Source organism: Hippoglossus hippoglossus, chromosome 12 (assembly GCF_009819705.1).
Source record: "Hippoglossus hippoglossus isolate fHipHip1 chromosome 12, fHipHip1.pri, whole genome shotgun sequence".
NCBI classification, from domain to species: domain Eukaryota; kingdom Metazoa; phylum Chordata; class Actinopteri; order Pleuronectiformes; family Pleuronectidae; genus Hippoglossus; species Hippoglossus hippoglossus.
The window spans coordinates 13697501-13722130 of NC_047162.1; the positions used below are offsets into that span (position 1 = coordinate 13697501).

The 24630-nt window shown below is 42.0% G+C and overlaps 1 protein-coding gene across 1 annotated transcript in view; it reads left to right on the top strand.

The window, feature by feature from the left end:
- fam163ba (family with sequence similarity 163 member B, genome duplicate a) overlaps nt 1-24271 on the top strand; it is a 25817-nt gene extending 1546 nt beyond the window's left edge. The window contains exons 2-3 of the mRNA XM_034602164.1: nt 19514-19629; nt 22728-24271. Coding sequence (XP_034458055.1) covers nt 19537-19629; nt 22728-23165 — 531 coding nt within the window. The 5' untranslated portion in view covers nt 19514-19536 and the 3' untranslated portion in view covers nt 23166-24271. The remainder of the gene's footprint in view (nt 1-19513; nt 19630-22727) is intronic.
- Nucleotides 24272-24630: the final 359 nt, after the last annotated feature.

The window sequence follows — 24630 nt, forward strand, 5'->3', positions numbered from 1 at the left end:
ATTTAGCGGATACAGAAACACAGACAGGCAGAATGAGAGAGAGAGAGAGAGAGAGAGAGAGAGAGAGAGAGAGAGAGAGAGAGAGAGAGAGAGAGAGAGAGAGAGAGAGAGAGAGAGAGAGGTAAAAATGCGAGGGAGAGGTTCAGTGCCTCCGTACGACAGACCTGCTGGCTGGCCCGGCTCACCACATGCTGACAAAACAGCATGGCTCGTGAGCCACAGCTACTGTCACCAACTGTTAGCCACGGTCACGTCCAAACTGTTGGCTCTGGATATTTTTAGGCCGGGTAGAAATGCTTCTCAAGCAGTGTTAAGGCTGTGCATCACTAAAACCTCCCACTAAATCCAGTTAGAATGACAAGATGCTTTAGTAGTGGGATATACTCCCTACTGGGTAGCTGGGATGAAGTAACTGCTAAAATACAAAGACATTAAGTGGAGCCGGGAAGATTAAATTGTAGCGACAGTTTTTTAGATTTGATGAGAGAAATAGTTTTGTCAGGGGAACTTAAAGAACTTTAGGATCAGGGGCTGTCGAAAAATGAACCCCACACTGTGAACATAGAAAGAAATGCTCAACATGTGACTCGTATTTTACATGTAGGGATGACTACTCCTCACCTCTGTGCTTTATGTGTCATAAAGGTGATTGGAAATTGTTATGTCTCACTCTTACGGAGGTATTTGGGGTAAATAGTGGAGGGATCGACATTAAAACTCTTGGATATTTGCTAGATGCACTATTTCCTGTTGCCCAAATTGGCAATTAGTTGGTTTGAGAAAAAGTAATTCAGTATCCTACTAGAGAATCAAATCCCCATTGTGCTGCTCGACAATCCAAAGTTCATCCTCAGTTCATCCTCAGTTCATCCTCGGTTGAGCTTAAACTATCCAAGGAGGAAGAATATTCATTAATCTCTTCTGTGCTTGTGTATCAGCAGAAGTGATCTGGAGTTATTGATTCTCCATCGTAATCTCTTGTGTCTCTTTACCCTAAAATGCTTCGCCTCTTCCTCATGCACCTAAATTGGAAATGAAATCTTAGCAGGTTCCCCAAATCATTGTCACCACATACAGAATGGAAATTCAGCCAAGTGGGCGCGTTGATGACGTTTCTAAAGGTGTCGGACATAAAACTGAAAAAAACAAAGAGAATACAAATATGTCAGGATTAACAAGAGGTGCCATACACGTAGAGGACGCAGACGAAATAGTAAACTTGGAAATACAATGAGATTCAAGAGCTACAGTGTCGACTTGCTCTAAACAAAAACATGTGATTTCTGCAGTGGCATTTATACGTCATGTCCCGCCTCCTTCATGCTCTACCAAGGTACGACCCCCCACGTGATTGTTCCTCTTTCCCGAACGCGTCTAATCTGCACATGTCTCACGTCGGAAAAATGGTTTTCAGTCACATGTCGTCACACAGGTCATAAGGGGGTCACTGACAACTGTCACCGTATCTCCACCCAACTAAACACCTGAGGGATGATGTGCAGCGCTCCACTGTCGTCAGCCACAGTGAGCGAACATCTTTGAGAAGAATCCTGTTAATCCGTGCAGCAGAGCTTTATATAAAGGCTTTGGAGGCTTGTGAAGGAGCAGGGTGTTTCTTAGATGATTAACATCCTTCAGTATATGAGAGGGAAAGAAGACTGAACTCAGAATGACACATAGGAGCTCTCTGCTGTATCTGCTGTAACCATCAGATATCCTATTACCTATAGCCAAAGACAATGTGATCTAATGCTGGTATGTGGAGGATAACTGGAACTAAATTCATGTTGTGGTCTCTTATACATACAGACACACACACACACACACACACATAGACACACAGGGCCTACAACAATGAAAGAAGAAGGAGGGGCCTGTGTTCCCATGACGACTTCCTCAGTGACACTTGCAACAACCTTGCCCCCCTGGGAGATCAGTCATACTCCTGCGTGCACACAAAATACGCACACACACACACAAAACCACACACTCAAGACCCCCTCGGAGCGTGACTGCGAGTGACTGTGTGTTACTGGCCTGTTTGCTGCTGCTACAGTAGGAGAGAGAGGGAGAGTTGAAGGACGGGCAGATGAGTAGGATGTAAAAGCAAAATTCAAAGACAGATGGATGATGAAGAAAGACGAGGAAAGGTGCATATATAACAGGGAGATAGGGATGGAGAAGAGGAGGAGGAGGGAGGGAAGGTTTGAACAGTGGCGGAATAGTCAAGAGTGAATGCAATTACTGAGGCAGCATATCGACTTCTCTTTTTTTCCTGGGCCTTTAAAGTGTACTCACATATTAGCTTAATTACCTTTAAAATGCACATTTGGGAGCCGGCATCCTGATAAATCCACTGTGGTCGAGATAAAGAGCAGCGAGGAAGAGTGGAGTGGATGGATTGAGGCTGGGGGGGGGGGGGGAAGGGAATATGGCCGCTCACTGATCATGTTAAACAGTCACCACCCGTTCCTCCCTTCCTCTCCCCTCCCCCGGCACCGCTCTCCCCTCGCAGCTACACCCTGACATGCTCACACATCATGCTCATGCACAGAGGGGTTCCCGCGCAGACACCAACGTGACCAGCACACCCACACGTTCACATGCATGCGTGTGCACAAGCCGGTTGGTCAGCTGGCCTCATCCCAGTGAGTGATTGTAAAAAACTGAATCTCATTCCAAGGAGTAGAAGGGAGGCGAGGGAGGCTAGGGGAGGTGGGGACGGAGAACAGGAAGAGGCTGAGGAGGAACATCAGCAGAGAAAACGCTTCCTCCCTGCGTGTCCTTCCTGAATTAATTTGCATCCACACGTGATCTGAATAGTGCCAATAATTGTATTAGTTATGGGAAATAGAAGCCTTCATTTTCTGTGTCATTCTCTTTCCCAAAGTACATGTCACGGTTTTTTATTAGTTTTTTCCATCATTCCTAGAGTTATTAAAACTCAGCAGCTTAATTGCAGTGATCTGAAGACAGAGTGACTCTGCGCAATTATGCTGCATTCATGTCTCATTGTTGAAATAATTATTAAAAGCATCACAGTGGAGAAAAGTTTGTGTCAGCCCCTGATTTGTAATTGGCAGAATGGCTGGCAGTCACATCACAATAAAACTCAGAAATAGTTCCTCTGCTAAAAGGTCCCTTTATGAAACCACATTGAAATCTGGATTTTTATTTGGATCTGCACCAAAATGTACACCCTCATGAATATCAGTCCCTTAAACAGGCCTATTTGTTTCATCAGGATTCATGAATGATTCAGCTAATTTTACAGGACCTGCACAACCCTAACCCTGCTGGTTGATCACAAACAGCCACAAATACATTTCACTGCAAAACTAGGTAATTTACACTGTTTATTTGATGTGACTAAAAGGTTTGAACTAGCCCTATGCACCATAAACACATAAACAGTTTTTCCCCACTCAGCAGGCACAGCATGAATGCATCGCTGGCCAAGTAATACGAGCAGTCAGGCTGTAATCAAACCCACAGTTGGTCTAGGTTAAGTTTCTCCTCTTACCCCGACCAGTCGAGGCAGATGGTCCAGGTTTCTCCCTGTTATGTTGTTGATGTGTTCAGTTACATGCGACATTTATTGCACTTCTGTCCATCCTGGGACTGGGATCCCTCTCATGTTTCTCTCTCTGAGGTTTCTACGTTTGTTTCCCCTGTTAATATTTTATTTTTGTAGTTTACTCTTGTTGAGGGTTAAGAACAGAGGATTCCGCACCTTGTTAATCCCTATAAAGACAAATTGTGATTTGTGAATATGGGCTATACAAATAGAATTTGAATGATTGATTGAAAAGGAAGTTTTTAGTTTTTTTGTCATTGCTCCAGTTGTGGGAATGTTGGGTTCCTCTACAATTACAAATGTTGTGATTTGGCCCTATACTAATTAAATTGAATTGAATTGATTCAAAGTGAAAGTGTTGAATTGTCAGTCACAATCCCCCATAACAGTGAAAACCTGTACGTTCACAATGTTGATCCTAGAGATAGAAACTGCAGAGTATCTGGTGTTTGTAATGGATATCGTGAGTAATTCATTAATTATAACATGATTCTGAGATATTAAAACTTAGTTGGACTGACGGCTTAGGCTTCAAAAATAAAACCCACTGTATGTTATGAAAATGTAATGTGTGCATTTGTAGCATAAAGCCAGACGGCACGCGGCTCAGTTTACACTTTGCATTACGTCTATAAGTGTAACCTATTTTAAAGATGCTTCGGGGCTTTTCTCATTCCAAAAACTCCTTCACCGAGTTTAGCTGTGAAACGTTAAATCTGAGACTTAAGAGAAATTGCAAACGCCAACATGCTCCTTTTTGGAAAGTGATGAATCAATAGGACTGAGGACGAGGCGGCTCAGCAAGGTCGTGACTCGCTGCCACGAGAGTTGATCACAACAAGCGTGCACACGAGATGAGGGATATTTCATTCATAAATTCCACTGGTTGTGAAGCATCGTATCTTATTATGCGTCCCTGCAGCTCTGCCCGGCTGCACTCTGCTTCGCTTCCATCAGCGTCCACATTAGCATACTGTGAGCGAGCCGGGTGAAAAGTTTGTTCAAGTACAATCAGAGCAGAACTTATGAGCGTAAAACCGCCCACTCGGAAAAAACTGAAAGAAGGCCGTGGTGCAATGTCGGTCTGTAGCAGCCCCGTCGCCATAGTAACTGAAGACCCATTGGTACTTTTACACACAAACACACACACACACACGGCCTCTCGAGCGCTGACCATTAGCACTAACAGCCGAGCAACCACCTGCCTTGAGCTTTTAACACATTCCCATCAATTATCCATACATTTCATCAGCCCTCCCATCCTCTCAAAGTTGATCTCTGCAGCCTTTTCTCCTTCTTTGTTCATCACTTATTTCTCTATTTTCTCTCTCTCTCTCTGTCTTTTCTTGCCCTCAGCTTTTTCTCCCCTGCCCACAACCGCTTATCACGCTCCTCCGTTCTCTTTCTTTCCATCTTGAACCTCTCCTCTATGGCTCTTGCTTGTTGTGTATGGTTTAATCGTACGAATCCGATGCTGCTCCTGCAGGGACCTTTTGACCTTCAGAGGCACAGACATATGCGATAGGCAAATGCCAAGAGATGACTATTAAGAACATGTTAGAAAAACCCTGCATCGGATGTTTTATAGTCTCTCTCTGATTGTCTCTGTCACTTACACTCATAGACATAAAGTTCGCCCTCTTCCCTGCAGAGGGGCAAATTCTCACATTGGAGCTTTGCATGAGTAGATTTTCATCAAAAAAATGGTGCAGGTTTTTTCTTTCCAAACACAAGCACATGAACACAACAGCAACACCCAATTTAACCGTGACAAACATTGAAACCAGATGTTCAATGCGCAGGAACTCACATCTGTGTCCTGCAGATCTAGTGTCGTTTGGCTGCATGATGCACCTTCTGTCACACACCTGCCACAACCAGGTCACCGACACGCAGGCTGAACTCCATGTCCTACATCTGGTTTCACAGATATGACGCTGACCGGGCAATAGAGCAAATATTGAGGAACTGCAATGTAATCATTTGCAACACTAAGTTATGATAATGATTTTGTGTGGATCTGTGGGTGAATGGTTTGCCACAGTGCATTTTTGGGGGGGTTGGGTGACATGGTGGTGTAGTGGTTAGCACAGTCACCTCACAGCAAGAGGGGACTCGGTCTGATGTGTGTGTTTGCTTGTTCTTCCCATGTCTATGGATGGATGGATGGATGGATGGATTGATGGATGGATAAATGCATGGATGGATGGATGGATGGATGGATGGATGGATGGATGGATGGATGGATGCATGCGGATGGCATTTTGTTGCAGCCACAGCTGTGTGATGATTTCATCAGTGCCTCAGATACGTAGTGACCTCTGACTCTCCTGAGACTCCTCTGACTTGACTTACTTCTTGTGAATCTCGTGTTTGCTTGACAAACTCTGCTTTGATATGCAAAGTGACGCACACTGGGATTGATCCGTCTCCGTGTCCGAGGCGCTTGTCTCCGCTCGTGAGTGGCACTGCCGCTCAAAGTGATGTCTGTCTGCGCTCCTCAGGACAGCGTGCATCAGCTGTACAGACAGAGGGAGTGGGGGAGAGCAGAGGGGGAGAGAAAGACAGCAAAGTACAGGGAAGAAGTGTCTAAACCGAAATTTACTATATTTTCCCTAAATTAAGTGTGAATGCACTAAAACAATAAAGTAAATTACTTAAATTAAAAATAATAACAATAAAATATGAGTTATAATCCAAACATTCATGATTCAGATTTATTTAAAGAATTTTTCAAATGGTCTTTAATGTTCTATTTCGTCGAATTCTATGTAAAAATACCAAAATATACATCCTATTTCTTTAGAATAACTATAATAAAATATAATAAATTATAATTTTTACTGTAATTTGACAGTGTTTGGCAACTCTGCCTGGCCGACTTTTTGAATATTATATATATAATTTAATAGATATTGTTACAGTGTACACAAATACACACAGACAAGATACTGCAATTTAGACTAAATTGCACATTCCCCCTTATTTATATACATAAAATACGTAAACACAACTTTCTACTTAGGCCTCTGCTGTTCTCTTCTCTTCTCTTCTCTTCTCTTCTCTTCTCTTCTCTTCTCTTCTCCTCCTCTCTTCTCCTCTCCTCCTCCTCCTCCTCCTCTCCTGCCCACAAACCATATGCTTTGTCAGATGGTGCATGAGGAGCAGCAGCTGGGGTTAAGTAGCAGTGAGCGCTGTCATAACCAGGTTAGGATGCCATAATACGACGTGACCTTCACTACACCACCTCTTGTTTCACTACATTTACTGTGGTCTCTTCAGGTGTGTGTGTGCAACCTTCTTATCCTTCAGGCGCTGTATGGTGCATTGTAATGCACACATTTAGATTAAACATGAGATGAAATAGCCATTATGCAGTATGAGGATTTAATGGCTGGTCAGGTTACACGTCCTTGACTTAGCATCAGCTCAGGACTTTGCATTCACACAGTCTGCAAAAACAACCCGCCTCTCTTTCATCCCTTGTCTCTCCTCTCGAATGCACAGGCGACACGGACGCAGACACTTTTCTTCTCACTCACAAAGAACTGATTTTAGAGAAAAGATCAAAATCATGAAAATACTTTCTGTGTTGACGTAATGTCATTCAAGGATGAATTCAATTAGATTCAAAGTGCAGTAATGTCGCCATAAATGTATTTTTAAATGCTGGTTTCCTACACCCACATGTTCTGGTAGCCAATCACACACCAGGGGTGACCATGCATGACAGCAGTAAGCAGCAGGTGGTTTACATGCAACAAACAAGACAGAATTGAAACCCACCATTACCTGTGATGTGTGAATTGACTTCCTGCGGATTGATGCTTTTTCTGAGTTGGCAGACTCCAAACTTGGCGAACAGGGGGAGGTGGGAAGAATTCTGCAGGAAAGTGGAGATGTTTGATATGTGCAGATAACATGAACACTGAAAAGGTACAAAATCATGCAACTGCTGACATGTAGTGCAACTCTAGACCCAACCACTCCCCAACCCAGGGCTAACATTATATATGGGCCTATATATACCTCGCTGTTGCTTGGGGAGAGAAAGAAAAGAAAAGGAAAAAGTCTAAAATTGGAACGATCCCATTGTCAAGTGTCAAGGAGCAAATGTAATTTATTGGTGTCTTATCTAATCCAGGAAGAGGAAAAGGAATTAAATTTATTTGAGGGCCAGCGTATTACCCTGAACAGAGCATGTAGCCAGAGGGAAGGGCTGTGTGTGTGTGTGTGTGTGTGTGTGTGTGTGTGTGTGTGTGTGTGTGTGTGTGTGTGTGTGTGTGTGTGTGTGTGTGTGTGTGTGTGTGTGTGTGTGTGTGTGTGTCCTTACATACATATGATTAAACTTTTGAGTGTTCTGCAGTAATATATTAACCTGTCACAGAAGGAGACTCAGCACAGTATTATCCGCTCCTTGTGTTTGCATGGCTAACGTTTTTCACATCGCGAGCTCTTTACGGAGCTCCGAGCTCCGAGTGTCACAACAAACTGTCTCCTCTGTCACCGCGATTCCTCAGGAGCAGAAGTGACTGACGGCAAACTTATAAACCAGGAGTGAACCATCTAAAGGCAGGAGCCAGTGTTATCGGTTAGAGTTATACTGAGATAGAATAGAATAGAATAGAATAGAATAGAATAGACTAGAATAGAATTGAATACTCACATATTAGTGCACACTATGCACACACAAACAAGATTGAACCAATTGCAGGGAGCATCTGGATATATTATAGATTCATCCTGTTTATAGTTAGAATAGAATAGAATAGTTTACACAATACACAGACAAATAAGAGTGAAACAGTTGCAGGCAGCATTTGGATAGACTGGATAGACACAGCTTGCTGCACACCATACACACACACACACACACCTGAGATTATGGAACGTGCTGAGATTTGGTTTCTCTGTTGTTTCATTAATGTTATTGTTATTATTCAGAGAAATAGCACAGTAAGAACAGAACGCAGAGAGTTTGCATAAATTCAGTCTCAATTGATATTCTGTCATAAACAGCAGCTTATTCCTGTGCAGAGACTGGAGATAGTGTGTGTGAGTGTGAGTGTGTGTGTGTGTGTGTGAGTGTGTGTGTGTGAGAGTGAGACATAAAAACAGACCCACTGGATGATAGTTTGCCTCGCAGTAACAAATATTGCCTTTTCCGCTCATGTAGAAAATGTCTTCACAAGGACACAAATATACACACTTGCATCAAAAAGACTTGTTCATCAAACACAGATATATACACACAAACATTCTGTAATATTAAGGTAAGCTTCTGTCAGAGTTATTTACAGAGAGTATTTTAATAATGATGACGCAAGACGATGATGATTCTCAGTTGAGGCACTTTAGGGTTGGATCAATGTTCACTCTCGAGTTAACGCTCCCATAAACGTATTTATTTTGTTTTGGGCACAGGCCCTTCTTTAGACCCACTGGGGCATAGAGGCCATTCCACACTCCTGGGTGAAATGCATTAGAGGAGCAGAGGATGTTTAGGGTCTTAAAACGTTACCCACCCAGGAGGTTGAATAAATAAGTTTTACCGTATGAGCATTAATTGGTGTAGGCTGTCACTTCTGTCCAGCAGCCAGTGATTATCAAGATTGGATGTGGGTGCTTTTGTATATTTTCTCAATTTCTGTTCTCAGCATGTAATCGAGAAGAAAAAGAGACAAAAGAAGAAATGCACAGACTCTATATAGAGACATAAGACTCCCTGGTTCATTAAATTGTCGTCCGTGGGGCAGAACATGATGATGCATATCCAACATGTGGATGTGACCAAGAAAATAAAGTATGCATGGATAGCGAAAATGCAATCTCATTAAACAGCATCTTATTTTGTAATCGCTGCTTGACCCGCTGAGCTGATATGGAGCCATCATCCTGCCTCTGCAGTCGACTGCTGGATGTAGGTCTTACAGTCTGCCCTGCTCTGCTGGCGGTAGTCATGCCTCATCAGCGGCTGAGTGAGCATGTTGAATCATGGTGGAGGGAGTCAGTGAGATACTGTACACAGACCTAGGTGGGGTGAATACCTGAGATTACAGCAGCTGCAGCCGTTTTCATTGTGGCCTTGTTTGTTGCTTGAGTTTATTGTGAGGGTTTGTTTATGAATCCAGATTCCCATTAACTTACATGGCTCCTTTCAGTGTCTGGGACTAATCTGTGTGCTCTGTGATACAGGCTTATTGTGTCAACTGATTAAAGTTGCTTATGATTAAGTGAAGAATAAGACATTGCAGTAAATGCCTCTAGAAAAGCCTGGATTTGCCCTTCAACTCCTTGACAATAGTTGAAATGCACCGAGAACCCTTGTTTACCACCTTGCATCAGGTCCTGGAGCTGCTCTTCAGTCCATTGGCGGGGGAAGTTCAGAGAAATGCAATATCTCTGTGCCAACTACAACTCTGCTGCAGCTGCTGGAGCCGAGATTATAGGCTGTCGAACAGAGACCAGTGGTATTATTTGCACAGCAGAGGGTAGAGCACGGCCTGGCAGAGGGGCGGAGCAGGAAGTGAAGTGAAAGACTGACAAAATGTGATTAAATGCAATTATTTTGAAATGATTTCAAAGTGAAAGTTCATTTTCCTTAAACCATTCAGAGGGAAAGAGATATTTTTGGGAAACTGACGGATAAATGAAACTCGATTTAGGCTTTTTGTTGTCACATGACACCGCTCCTTCTTTTACACTGACATGATGAAAGCTGTTACATGAGCAGTGATGCAACCTCACCCTGTGATTTTCACTAGCAGCATCAACACTTACAATATCTAACAATCCATGTCCTGTTGTATGTCTGTCCGAAATATGAAAGCTATCTCCAATAGTTCCATGTTGACTGTTGACATGTTGTTACATAATGATTAGACATTTTTATCTATTGTTAATAGGGATAGAATATCTGAATCTGGATGGTTTTTACAGAAGTAACTGTAGATTTACATTTAAAATGTGTCTTGCTGTCTGCAAAATTCAAGAAATAAATCATTTCCCATTCTTGAATCAACTGAATATTTGCTGTGTAGTTTTTGGCAAATTTGTCTGTTTGAAGTTTTCAGTATTTGACTGTTGTGGCTGCAGGACCATCCATTTCCCCTGCATCCATATTTTCTGTTACTTGTAGTGTTTAAATCCAATATGTACATGATTATGTTACATGATCAATTCCCAAAATATTCATACAATTTTATTGAGACTGTTGCGTAAAGCTTAAAAAATAAAGTACATTGCGTAGGTGGCTGACAAACAGAAGTTGTCACCCTTTGCTTCCAGTGCACGCGAAGCATGTTGATAAAGTTACAGCGGTGCGTCTTACATCAGTGCAATTTGAACTGGAGGGACAGCCAGACAAGGTCATTCAGATGGATGAGAGACATTTAGTGAGCTGTATAATTAAATGAGGACCCCTGGGTCACCGTTAAGGTTTTTTCAAATGTCCTCGTGGTGCTATATCCACACTAGCCCAGAGCCATTTTTATGATATATTGTTCACAGAGGGGCTCTAATTACAGAAACATTGCTAACGTTGCTAGGACACATGAGAAGGATGAAACCTATTCCTGGCTGGCAATGTCTACCACAGAAAACCAGCTCCTATCTTTTCTTCAGCCACAACCCTAAATTCCCCCCCCTCCCCTGACGGCCATTGTGATTTCAGGCACCTGATTCAAGGTCAGAGTTGGGGATGTTCACAGTTGGTCATTTTATTTCAAGGTTACAGACCGGAGGCCATATAGTTGTTTGTTGCCATTGTTCTTGGAGGCGGTGCAGGGACACAAAGAAAACAGCAGTTCGGTAAAAAAAATTGTGAGTGTAGTGAAATGTTATGCAGGAACAAGGTGAGCCGACAGCCTGAGAGGGAGAATCAAGTGATGCCGTCGTCAGGGTCGGTGCATCCGCACGGGATAATATTGTGACAAGGCTTAACGAGGAATTTGTAAGCTTATCTAAGAAAGAGTGTGTACTTCAGTGCATTAGTGGGGGAGAGGTGGGTTCATGAGGACTTTATTGTAGTCAATAGTTCTGCTTGTATGAGCTCATTTTCATGGAGTTGTCGGTTTTTATCAGGTGAGGGCGGAATGGAACGCTTCACATCATAGAGGAGGAGGAGTGATATCGTTAAAGTTAGGGGATGACACATATTTTCAGACAATCTCCAGGAGGAGGACTTTAGGGTGTTGCAAAAAGGTGATATAAATAGTAATGATAGAGCAAGAGACAGATGTTCCAGCCCAGCCTACCTCTTCTCCCCTCTGCACAGCTGGCCAGTGGTGGCGTGCTGTGGGGGTGAATGTCAGATTGTCAGTTTAGGACAGATACGTGCTGTAAATAGTTTCTGCCAAAACAAAGCAGCAGGGTGAAGTGATTTCCTGCTGTCATCACAGCAAGGTTGCCAGAAAATCCCTGGACAGACTAATGATACATGGTCGATAAATATCTCTCTAGAATTTGAAATTGCAGTTTTATATTAAAATCTGTTTGTTAATTAGTGAGCTGCTGTGTTGTAGAGAAAAACAGGCTCTGGTGCTGAGCTATGACCTATTTGATTCCTGGCTCTGTATCTCCACACCTACCACACATTAGACATAAGCGGGGTATCGATCATCTCATCTTAGCATCAGCATGAAAATGAAGTTACCAAAAACCAAACTCTTTCAAGGACGCTGGAAGTAAGGGTCACTGAGGGGGCTGCAGCAACTGCAAGGCAAACAGTTTACTCCAAAAGTTTTTTCAGGTCATATTAGAACAATGGAACAGTTTTTATAATAATGTATTTCTCTTTTAATCATGTGAGGAATCGGGTGCAATGTGCAACTTTACAGCCAGATGTGGTGAAATGCAACACACTGGACCTTTAAAATTAAATCATTACGTCAACTTGCTCTCAGCCCCCACAACTTCCCAGCTACAGTGTAACAAACATATCAAACCAGGACAAACTGTGCTCCAAAGAAACTAAAATTATTACATGTGCAAAGTCGATCATCATCTTCGTGATGCACATCACACATAAGTATTTAGAGAGTGATGAATAGGATTAATGTTGCATTATGCAAATTTGAATTCACTTTAATTTCTTTTGATGAAATGATAGAAACTGTTAAGCTTTGGCAAAAGCTCATTGAATACGCCCTGATTGCACAGTTAATCAGAGTGTGTAGAGAAAAGCTGTACCTGATGAAGCATTGGTCTTTGTATCTTCTGCTTATCCGATTAGAGCTCAGTTACCAAAGGCTGAGGCTTGAAAACAAACTCCTGGCATCGAGGACGCCATTCACTTTTAAACAAAAGCTAATATTTTGGACCGTGTGTGTGTGCACTGAGTTTTCTATGTCTATGTGTGTGTGTGTGTGTGTGTGTGTGTGTGTGTGTGTGTGTGTGTGTGTGTGTGTGTGTGTGTGTGTGTGTGCGTGTGTTTGCAGTCACTCTTTGACGCTACAGTCTGCGGGCATGTTATTGTCTCTTGTGTATGACTGGAATCCGCCACCTACTGTGTACTTCTCCCCCACTGAACTGAAAGCCTGTCAACAGCCATTATTCCTAGCAGGACCTCTGCTGTGATCCCTGCCATGTTCTATCAAAGCGTGGCAATTTATTCTAAAGCCCACTGTCTGAGCATGTTAGCGAGGACAAAAATTATTTCATGTGAGTGTTTGTGAGTGTTTGTGCGTGTGCCCACACTGCTGCTCTTCCTTTCGCTCCGAAGCCACTTGTCATTCCGGCGGACGAATACCAGCAAAAGGAGCTGAGCAGACAACTCCCCCCCCCCCCCCCCCCCCGTACTATTTCACAGTGCATTTGCGTGTTTGTGTTTGCGGTTAAATAATTAACACTGTTCGTCGCCTTGCTGCAACACATCCCTCAGACACTGATCTGATTAAGGGAGCCCCAAGAGACACACGCTGCATGCCTGCCCTGCACAATGACTAATGCTGCATGCATGTGTGTGTGTGTATTTGACGATGGCTAAGACAGGGTGTGTGTGCACATGAGTAATGACTTTTCCCGTATCACCGCTTATGATCATTTTAGTGTTTGTGCGCTTGTCAAGATTTTGAGAGGGTTCATGTTTGTTTGTTTTTCAAATACACAGACGTCCTAAATATGCTTAATATTAATCTACCGTGAAATTTATCCCTGCATCGTGTGTGTGTGTGTGTTTGTGTGTGTGTGTGTGTGTGTGCTACACGTAATGTGTACCATTAGAGAAGGGTCAGAGGTTAGGTATCGTGTTTTTCTTTTCTCAACAGAACCAGCTCAATACCTCCACAGGAAACAAGCTGATGAAACCCACACGCAGGGAGAAACTGACTCATTGGCTGTTCCATTCATTATGTGAAGTGTTATTTATAAAACAGAAAAAATGTCACCAATCCATTTTCATGCACAATGTGACTCTGCCTTTAGTTAATAACAATCTGAGGACACTGAGTATCTCTGTGAAATATTTGTATGTGTGTGTGTATGTGTGTTTTAAAAGTAGAAATTATAGATTTATTCGTGACTTGGGGGCATTGGAACAATCTTTAAATACAACACTGACATATAATCACCTTATAAAACTCTGTAAGCAAACAGGGGAGCAGCAGCGCTGAAAGTGAGAAACAACAGTGTAGATGAACCATACAATCCCAACAATGAGCGGAAACCAATGCGCTATAAATAAAGATGGACGACTCGTCTCCACTTCCTCCCACTGTACCGAAATGAAGCCCAAATAGTCTCAGCTGTCAATCATGACGTTTCGCTCCGTTTCTGTTGCATCAAATAACTAATTAAAACCAAACTGACAGGAAAAATGAGCACTTGTCTAAACGTCAGTGTTAGACCCAAAATGATAGAAACCTCCTTTGAGAAAAATGTGTTTGACTTGTACTTTGACTTTTTAAGTTGGGTGCATGTTCCATCCACTAACTTGGAGGTGGCGGGTTCATGGCCTTTACAGTAGTTAACCACCAGATGCTATCGAGCTCTTGCTTCACTTTGAGGGAGAAGTCGTGTCTTCCATCTTTACATACGGTCAATGACTGAAATAGATAAAAGCTTGACTTACTTTTCTCTTAAGCTCTTTCACGTTTCACTTAATCTATTGTTTTTATAAAAGTATTGATTATTGTATCTTTAGACTCATCTTTATGAATTCACACATTATCAGTAATTAATAAAGATCCGACACGAGCAATTAGTAAAGACTTTTCAGTAACTGCCTTAAAGGAAGTCGTGCAATGTTCTTTAGAATTCATACTTGTTTTTCCCTTTACACCACATTTGCCTCTTCGGTTTAACTCGACGCCTTAAAGGCCAAAATGCTCTGTCCTGTGTTTTTCCTTGCTATTGATTTGGTTGGTGGACTGTGTGGCCTGCAGATTGGATTAGATTCCGGCTGCATTACAGCTTGAGGGAGGAGAAGTCGCCTCGTGTTTGTCGACTGGACAAACATCTACCGTAGAGAGCGTCTGATCCATTCTAACTGTATAGAGAGCGTCTCTGGAGAGGAATATCAGAATGAGAGCTAATGTGGTTCAGACAAGTGACCCAAGGGTTTTTTCTCAGGGTGAAAAGGTCAGAGCTGTCAGTCATGTGTTAAACAGTGCACTCTCTGTCCTACAGTAAAGTCAATGGGAGGAGGCTGATGGAGAGCCCTGGCAATAGGAACAAAGTCACTGTAGCATGTTTGGTGAATAAGCAGAAAATAATGTGACAGCTCATTTTTATTTACCCCAGAATGCTTCATATTCTGTGTGATGACTGTGGCAGTCTGATGTCTCTCTTCAGCATTTCTATTTCAGGGTGTGTCCGTGTCACCGCTGAGATAGACCTTGACAACACGGGCCCACACTGCTGTGTGCTCAGTGCTGATAATGGCTCAGACCAATGGAACACGGCTTAGCAACGAGCCCTCTGGCCCTATTTTTTGGTTTTCAGTCACAATTTTATCCACAATGCAGTGTGACTGTGTGGCTCCCTGTGACACTTCCATATTGAGGATGTAGTGAAGGGAAAAGGTCTGTACCCACATCTGTCAAATATCTGCAGGCTTCCCCTAAATATACTTTACCTGGAGTGACAACTTTTTGTTTGTTTTGTTTTTGCTTTGTTTTTTAAATCAGTGTCTGTTCCACTATAATGAGATATGTCAGGTAACAAGGCAGGAAGGCCCGACAAGACAAACAGTGTTCCTTTATATGCATGAGGGGGAAAATACTGTTTCCCATTAAAATAGCATCAAAAGAAAGGAACAACATAGAACAGAGCGTTTTGGCCTTAAAGCTGTTTCTATATTTCCCTCATGCTTTTTACATAGTCATGGTTTTGTTTGGTGTTTAATATGGAAATCATTGAATTCATTTATTTATGCCTGCATGAAACAAGCAGTGTAGTTTTACAGATTCATCTCAACTCTTAACCTTAATATTTTGAAACACATGTATCATTGTCATACAGTTCATAACTACTGTGAGATACTGTCTTAGAATATATGTAATGTGAATTTATATGAAGTAGAGGTCACATGGAATCAAATGAAAGGTGTGAAATACAAGTAAAGCTTTGGAAAGCACAATTCAATGGTGCAGTTTTTGTATTGTATTGTCTGTTCGTTGGTTGACATGTTTGTTTGTTTGTTTGTTTGTTTGTAAGCAAGATTATGCAAAAGCTGCTAAATGGATTTCCACCAAACTTTGTGGAAGGATGGGACACAGGCCAAGAAAGAACCAATAAAATGTGGGGGTTGATCCAAATCAAGGGGCAGATCTATGAATGTTTTATTACTTTCTTAATCATTGAGAGATAGGGTGCTTTTTTAATTTTCACTGATTTCCCAGGGATTAATTAGAGGATCTTGATGGCAAATATCAGGTATATTATTTAATATCTTTAAGTCTGTGCAACTGCGGTGGATCCAAATGATAATGTGGATTTAGCTGATGCAAATGTAAGTTCATCAGGGAGCGCAGGCTTTTTGCAGCCACTCCAGTAACAAATAGGGCTAAAAACCTGTAACTACCACCAACGTGTTGCTGAGATAATGTGGATTCAGTAGGGAATCAACAGTTTGTATGTATCTCCAGTGGTTTTACAACTAGGACGGAGTTAAAATGTTGGCTCAGGTGCAGAATGTAAAGGACAGTTGGGCCGTGGCGGAGGTGTGTGCTCGACTGAGTGAAAAGTTCTAGTTTATCATAAAAACAAGCTGAATATCTCTCTCTCAGCTCTTCACCATGTACAGTACAGTGATGTCGAACCACTGAGGATTTAGGGTGGTCTTCCTGTTTAACCGGTGTCTGTCAGTATTAGTTGAATGAATCGTTGATGGACACACACTGGCACTTTCCCTGCTTCATGCTCAAATTAAGGACTTGCTTTTGACAATTTCAATGCTATTACAATGTTTTGTGATTAAACTGTACATTACTTACGAGAGCAGAATGAATATTTGAAAGCCTCTGGGCGCTCACGGTAATCCAGCTGCTGCAGAGACTGAAAAGAGGCAATTAAAGGGAAGCATTGATATAATAAACCAAGAATGAGGTCAGTTCACTCCTCTAGTCAATCACACAGCTGCAAATGTTCTTATGGTGTACTGCAGCATTAAACCATAGTCGTCATAGTGTGCCAAAGATTCGCCAAGTGTTCACACAACAAATGTCACCTTCCTGAATGGAGGAAAACAGTTTATCTTTTACATTAAGACGGCAAAGGTTCGGGTTTTTGTTTTCATGCAAAACGGACACATGCTTAACCCACAGCTACGTCACGTTATCCGGAATAAATTACATATAAATGTAAATATAACATATAACTATTGGAATATAAGCATTTAAATAGAAGCGTACAATCACATGAGACAAGATAGATACTGTAGTTCACCAGAGCTTTATGAAACGGAGCTTGAGTCTCACCGTCATCATCTCCATTTGTCTTTGTCATGACCTCTGATTAAAGGTCAGAGGTCACAGGTCACCCTCAGCTGCCCTGTTGAATGTTTCCAGCTGATTAATGCAATGAGGCTCATGGTCTCTCTGTGTCTGCTTTGCACTGTAACCTTATATTAATACTGTGTCTGATTTCCCTTTCTTTCTGCTCATTGTTGAATCAAAGCATTAATCCAATCATGATTGTTTTTTTTCTCTCCTTCATCTGATATCAGCTCAGTCTAGACTTTTAAATGATCCCTGTTTCGTTAGGAGAGGAAATGCTGTTTCATTGTGACTGTGAAAGCTCCTTCAGGAGCGTCCTCAGACTTTCACCGACTTGATACATAGATGCATTGATATTGACATATTGGCTGTGTTCAGTAGATGCATCAGGTATAAAAGTGAAACTAGTGACCCAGGATTTCTCTCCAGTGTCTCGTAAACTGCCCCTGATCTTCTGTCACCATCTGGGTATACATACAGCCTGTGGCCGGAGGCATTTTGTTTTCTGGTTGTATATCCTGTCTGTCCATCCATCCGTCGCATTATTGGTATATATGAAGAACGCCTCGATGGAATTTCTTCACATTTGGTTCAAATGTTTATTTTTGCACTCACACATGAAGTGAATGGAATTTGGTGGTCAAAGGTCAAGGTCACTGGGACCTTATGAACCATGTTTGTGGTCTTGTGAACGCATCATGTCAGGAATACCTTACGGTCATTTCTTCCAACGTGGTAAAAAACATGCAATTAGACTCAAAGAAGAAGCGATTGGATTCTGGCCGTAGGGGATCAAAGGTGAACTTAGGTTCTTGTGGACATCATATCACAAGATCAGGAAATATATTCAAACTTGGTACAAATGTTCACTTTAAATCAAAGATGAACTGATGGAACCAAGAGGAATATTCAGAAACACTTAGTCAAGATATCCCTTTGACCTAAACTTAATGGAATGTGATGATATTATTGATCGGTCATCTTTCCTGATCATGTTTTCAACTAGAATTTGGGTGGGTGATGGTCAAAGGTCAGGGTCACCTCACATGATCTGAAACTACCTTGGTTGGTGGAGGCTACATCCAAAGATTGGTATTTCTAGTTATTAGGGGGATGGTCTCCTGCTGCCCCGCCATAGACAGTAAAGTCACAGATGTAGGATTCCTCAGTCTGACTGTGACAGACGGTCAGAGAGAGAGGAAGAGCGAGGCAAAGAGCACTCTCCTCCGGTTCTTTTCGTTGCCATTCGGTTCTAATCCCCCTATAAAGAAAATGTTTAAGAGCTGATTTGTTAAGAAGCTATCATCCAAGTATTTGATATTTTAAACTCTGCTACATTCTGACCTTTTAGTCATATTTTAGTCAAGATATTATTCCATCTCTATCTTCTCTTTCGTGGTCTTTTAAACTGTCACTCAATCACCCTTGTTTCCTTTGTCATCATTCCATCTTTATCTTTTTCTCATCCACTCCTCTCCATTTCCATGTACCCCCTGTTTACATTTCACCTCTGCTCATCTGTCTCACGCCAGCGTCTCCATCACTTTGTCTCCTCATATCATTCATCAAACCTCTTGCTCTACATAATGCTCTGCTCATCTCCACTTCCTGCTGGCTCACTTCAGCTCCCCTCACGCCCCCAAACCATTTATTTTACCTCTCTTCTCCCCTGTCATTTCTGCAGCTCATCTTAATTGCCGCTCTGCTGTTGAATGCTGATTCCTTCCCTCTCTTACACTTTCTATGTTTTCCTGTCTGAGATCTCATCTATATTAAGCGCAGCATTTGCGGGATGATTCAATTACATGTCTCCTAACTGCTGGATAATTCAATAAGCACCACGGAGATGACACCCAGTTATAATCTACTTAATAAAGCCACTGTACTGATGAATTGTGCTTTCTTCTCCTTCATTTCTCCTTTCACTCGCTCCCTTCCCTCCTCTTCACTCTGAACCTCTCTGACCCTCTCCTCCATCCATCCCTCCTCTTGCTCTCTGCAGGGTGTTGATGGAGAGCCATTCGAATGACAGCCGGGACAGTGGTCATCACTGGTGGAATTCTTGCTACGGTTATATTACTCCTTATCATCGCAGTACTGTGCTACTGCAGGCTGCAGGTGAGGCACCGCTGCATTCCGCCAATCTTCCACCCATTGGGTCTTTAAGTTTACCGAATTGTAGAAAATGAATCCCCCTCAGTTCTGCACTGTCTTGACAGTCACAGTATTGTGTTAAATAACTGTATGGATTAAACCTGCTTTTAAATCTACAAAAGATGAGAGGATCTCTTTCTGCGTGTATTGTGTCATTTATCAAAGTATTGCAGTAAGTGGAGTTCTGACCTTATGATGGTTTGTAAAGTAATTTCAATTCATCCTAAAGAAAAATTGAATGTCTGAACCAAATTTCATGGTGATCCATTCAAGTGTGGTTGAGATATTACAGTCTGGACCTCAGTGGTAGGCCTGACCATCCCTATGGAGGGCATGGCCATTCATATAGTAGCATTTGCAGAAATCAAGCGTAAACTCAACCTACATCAGCAGTTCTTGATCCTCGTCTTTTTGACTTGAGCCTTCTGGTCATCAAACTGTAGCGAAAAATCCTAACTGGAACATGAAGACATAAATCATCTATTCTACAGCTGGAAGAAAAGAAACTGTCCAAAATTGCTACAGCGCAGTGAGGAATAAAAACCATATCTACCCTCAGTAAAATAACTTCCAATACTCTCATTTCACACCAGTAGGCAGAAAAATGAACACTCGGCTTTCATCAGCACTTCTCCCTCAGTGTGTCTCCAGTCTGAACCCAGGCCTCTTTACCCCGTCGTCTTAAATTTGAGCAAATCCTGTCTTTGATCCTTGTCTCAAACTAGTTTGTGTTGAAGACTTATGTTTCATCTCCTCCTGAGAAAATCGCACAGTGGAAAGATTTTGTATGTATTCAGATACCCAGTCTGGACCAGGTCCTCCGTGTCAGAATAAAATAATAAAACATGAAATTAGGTGAAAAGAACAACTGTTTTATGCTTGAGAAACTGCATATCACAATAATAACACCACAGGGAGCATTACTTCACTCTGTGAATAACTGATCCAATACATTGGTTTGTTTCTATTTTACCATTGTTATTTTACTCGTTACACTGAACTTATTCCTTCAGCTGCTTTGACGGCAATTCAGCATTTACAATCAAACTGAATGAGTCACAACTGAAACTACACATATTACATTTGAGTCAATTTCATAATTGTGCCTATTTAACATTTTGGATATTATGCATATTTGCTTTGTGGAGAAGAGTTTGATGAAAACATTGAAGCCACACTCACAATTGTAACATTGCTGTGTAAAATAATGATAAAATGCACCTACCAGCATCTCGAACACTCACTTATTAGCAAAATAACAAGACTTTTAATTTTGGTCGCATTTTAATTGCTTCCTATCCACTTTATCCCATGTTGCTTTTGTCATTGTTTTGAGTGAGAGACCCTTAAAGGTGACATATCGCACGTTCAACCTTGACTTCAAAACTGCGTGTGTAGCTGTAGTTATAAGTGTGCTAAGGTGCTAGTAACAAACCCTACAGTGATAATGCCTTCCAACCACTCAGAACTAAGTTGTCTGATATCACTGCACAACAGAGAAACTAACCACCTCTGCCCTTGTCTCAGGGTCAGATGCATTTGTCAGCAGAGCTGATTGCTGTTATCACAAGTTTTAAATCCAAAAGGCACTTTCACACCTGTACGCTACATGTGCACAGTCGACAGAAAATAAATCAGTTTTAATCCTGAATGTCAAGGTACAGAAAATACGAGTGAGAGCAGTTTAATCTTGTTACCATGTAGCCGAGCTCCTCATTTGGACAACTGGGAGTCATTAAACACTTATTTCTTCAGCTTTCGGGCTCTCGACAGCCAACTGCCAGGAATTGCATCAGTTTCTCTCTTAGTCGAGGGACATGAAAAATACATCTCTTTTCCCTGAGGGAGCGTAATAATAATTTCAAAGAAGTCTGATTTCGTGCTCACACTCGGAGTTTAAAAAAGTCTCCTTGGAGTATTTTTTAAAAGCCTTGCTCCAAATCAACTTATCTCATAGGAAACATTACATACTTTCAGAGTATATTTTATTCAGCCAAATTTAATTAATGGGGCATAAAGTTGTTATTAGGGTGTTGCTACCACCATTATCGCTTATGTGTGTGCACTTATATGAATATATTGGCTTAAAAATCTGTCTGTAAAGATGTCACGTAATTTTAATTTGTTATCTTTATTTAAAAACTGATTGAAACAGTGGCTCAGCTCCTCCACTAATCACAGAGCTGCTGATTCAATCCCTGGCTCCTCCTGTCTTAAGTGTCCTTGAGCAACACACTGAACTTTAAACTGCTCCCGATGATGCCAGGTGTATGAGTGGTATTTCGATATGTATGGTGAGTGGGTAGAGAGCAAGTGAGTCAGAAGCAAATTGTAAAGCACTTTATATAAAAGTGCATTTTAGTGAGCTCAACTGGAAGCTAACTTTGCTGAAGGGTAAATTACCATATACGATCCTCTCCACTTAGAGCTGATTGAAGTTCATGAGATTCTTATATTTCACAGTGCAATAAAACGTGATTCACATAGTATGGCTTCCAATGAATTGGGAGGATGCCAGCAATAGATTTGAAAGCTACAGTCTGTGGACCAGAAATAGCAAACACTAGTTCTCCATACTGAAAAATGAGCAGAACTTGTTGAGGATTTACTAAAGTGACAAATATGAACATGTGGCTGCACAACTCATGAGGAAATGGACAAAAGATCAGAGACATCATCTCCTCGAACGGTCAATTTGCTCCAATGTCCATAGAGTGTGAATCGTAGACAATTGTCGTTGTGTGACATTGCTCATAAATGTGTATACTTTTTATTTATTTTATAATGAATGTAACAAGTTGTTTCTGTCTTTCGATAATTATAAATTATAAAACCACTCTATACTGAATGTTGGCCAGAGCGCGACTTCAAACTAATTTGGCAAAGCATTTATTTTGCTCTATTGCTGCTATGATCTTATAATAACTAATGTTCTGTCTTTTTTCTGTTTACGCCCATTTCCTCGTCTCCCTTTTACATTTTACATCATTTGATACTTTTTCCTCCCGTCCTATCCCTTCGTCTTTGGTCCCCATCACTTTTCCTCCATCTCTCAACATCAGTATTATTGCTGTAAGAAGGAAGAGTCGGAGTCGGAGGAGGAGGAGCCCGACTTTGCCGTTACGTCCCGCCTACCACCGGTCCACTCCAATCATAACATTGTGGCGGCGACGGCCGCTGCCTCCTCCATCCCCAATGGCCCCGCCCTGTTCTCCACCCCTCCGCTGGCCAGGAAACTGACTCGCTCACAGACCTTCTGTCCATCCTGTACACACTATGAGCAGCCTTTCTACCTCCAGCCCCCTCAGCCACAGATCCACCACCAACCAGATGGGTTGAGGAACGGAGGCGACCGGATCAGCTACCGCAGCGTCCAGCAGCAGGAGCTGGACCTGCCAGTGCCTGTGAACATTTCAAACTATCGCAAACCAAACCTCGCCCGGTCTGTCACCATGAGGGACATGTTCGCACGCAGCTGCAGCATCAGCACTGATGTGTAGCTGCTTGGAACTTGGCGTGAAGTTTATGTTTAAATGGCTCGTAAAGGCCTAGGATGGACTGGGCTTGAGTCAGACTTTGTTTTTTCGTCATCTTGACCAGTTTAGTCCAGTCTTCTATTGTGTGATGTAGTCTGGTCTCATTCTCCTGGTCGCCTCTTGCAGAATGGAGGACTCAGATGGCTCTCAGGATTGCATTTTTAAAGGTACTATGCTCCGGTCCAGGACCTTACACTTGGACCAATATAGACTTAAGAGTATTTGTTGAATTAAAAATGTAAAATTATCAATAACATGAACTTGTTTTGAATATTTCTTCTTTTTATTTTTTGAAAAAGAATGGAATTACTTTTGAGATTTGAGTATATTTGCGTCGCCCTACTTCCCCCAGCCTTCTCTACCCGTGGCCTGAAAGACAGAGAGACTCCCTCTAAGTCAAAATGACCTGATTGGCAGGGATTTACTCTCTGCCATAGCTGCTACAAACACAATATGATTAGGAGAAGTCCGGTGTTTTCCTTTTCTATTGGGATGATCTGTCTCTTCCTCCATCCACAGATTATTGAGATTATAAAGTATAACTCGCCACCAGTGGAAGGACTAGAGGACAGAGGGGAGGGGGGGATGTCGTGTTTTAGCTGCCACCCACAGACATTTTAGATGGATCCAACTTAAGGCCATAATATTTTAAGACATACATGTAAAGGGCTCACAGAAGATGTAAAAAAAAACCGGCTTGTTTTCCACATCCTGTCATTGAGGTCTCCGGTTTGACGAGAGGCTGGTTTCTCTGAGCGCCTGCTAACAACACTGAGTGTGTAAACAATATCGTACACTTAATTAGAGAAAGACCTCAGTGTTTTTACAGGCAGGGTGGATGATAGGTGCCAAAGGGGGCTGGGCTCTTGTATTTGTGTGCGTATGTGTGAGCGTGCCTGCATGCGTGTGTGCTGCGTGTCTGTGTGTGTGTGTGACTTGATTGATTGTTATATTTATCCCATACCATTAAACCCAATCTGTCACCGCTATGAACCCAGTGGTGGGTTGCAATAACATTTTAAACATCTATCATAAAGCGTAAAATCGTGAGGTAAGGTTTCTAGAACCCCTTTTCCAAAAAGGGTGGTTCAAGGGATGATTCGGGATTACGTAATCTGGAACCAGTTCTTTGTGTTTAGACAGCCAGAGAACCAGCTCTCGAATTTAGTTCCAACACAAGAAGAAAGACTGGGGTGGGATTATTGTGACCAATAAGACCAACGAACACATTGCAACGACCATTTAAAGAAAAATCCAACTGAGTTTGCGTTCTGTATAGTCAGCAAAGAAGATTAGATATTTCTAACTATGGACCAGTCATGTTCAGATGCCAATGTACGTTTGCAAAGCCACGACTAACACTTGAAAAGAGACCCTGTCATCCGCCATTGTCAATGTTGATGCTTGAAGTCACCGCTAGTGTCGCTGA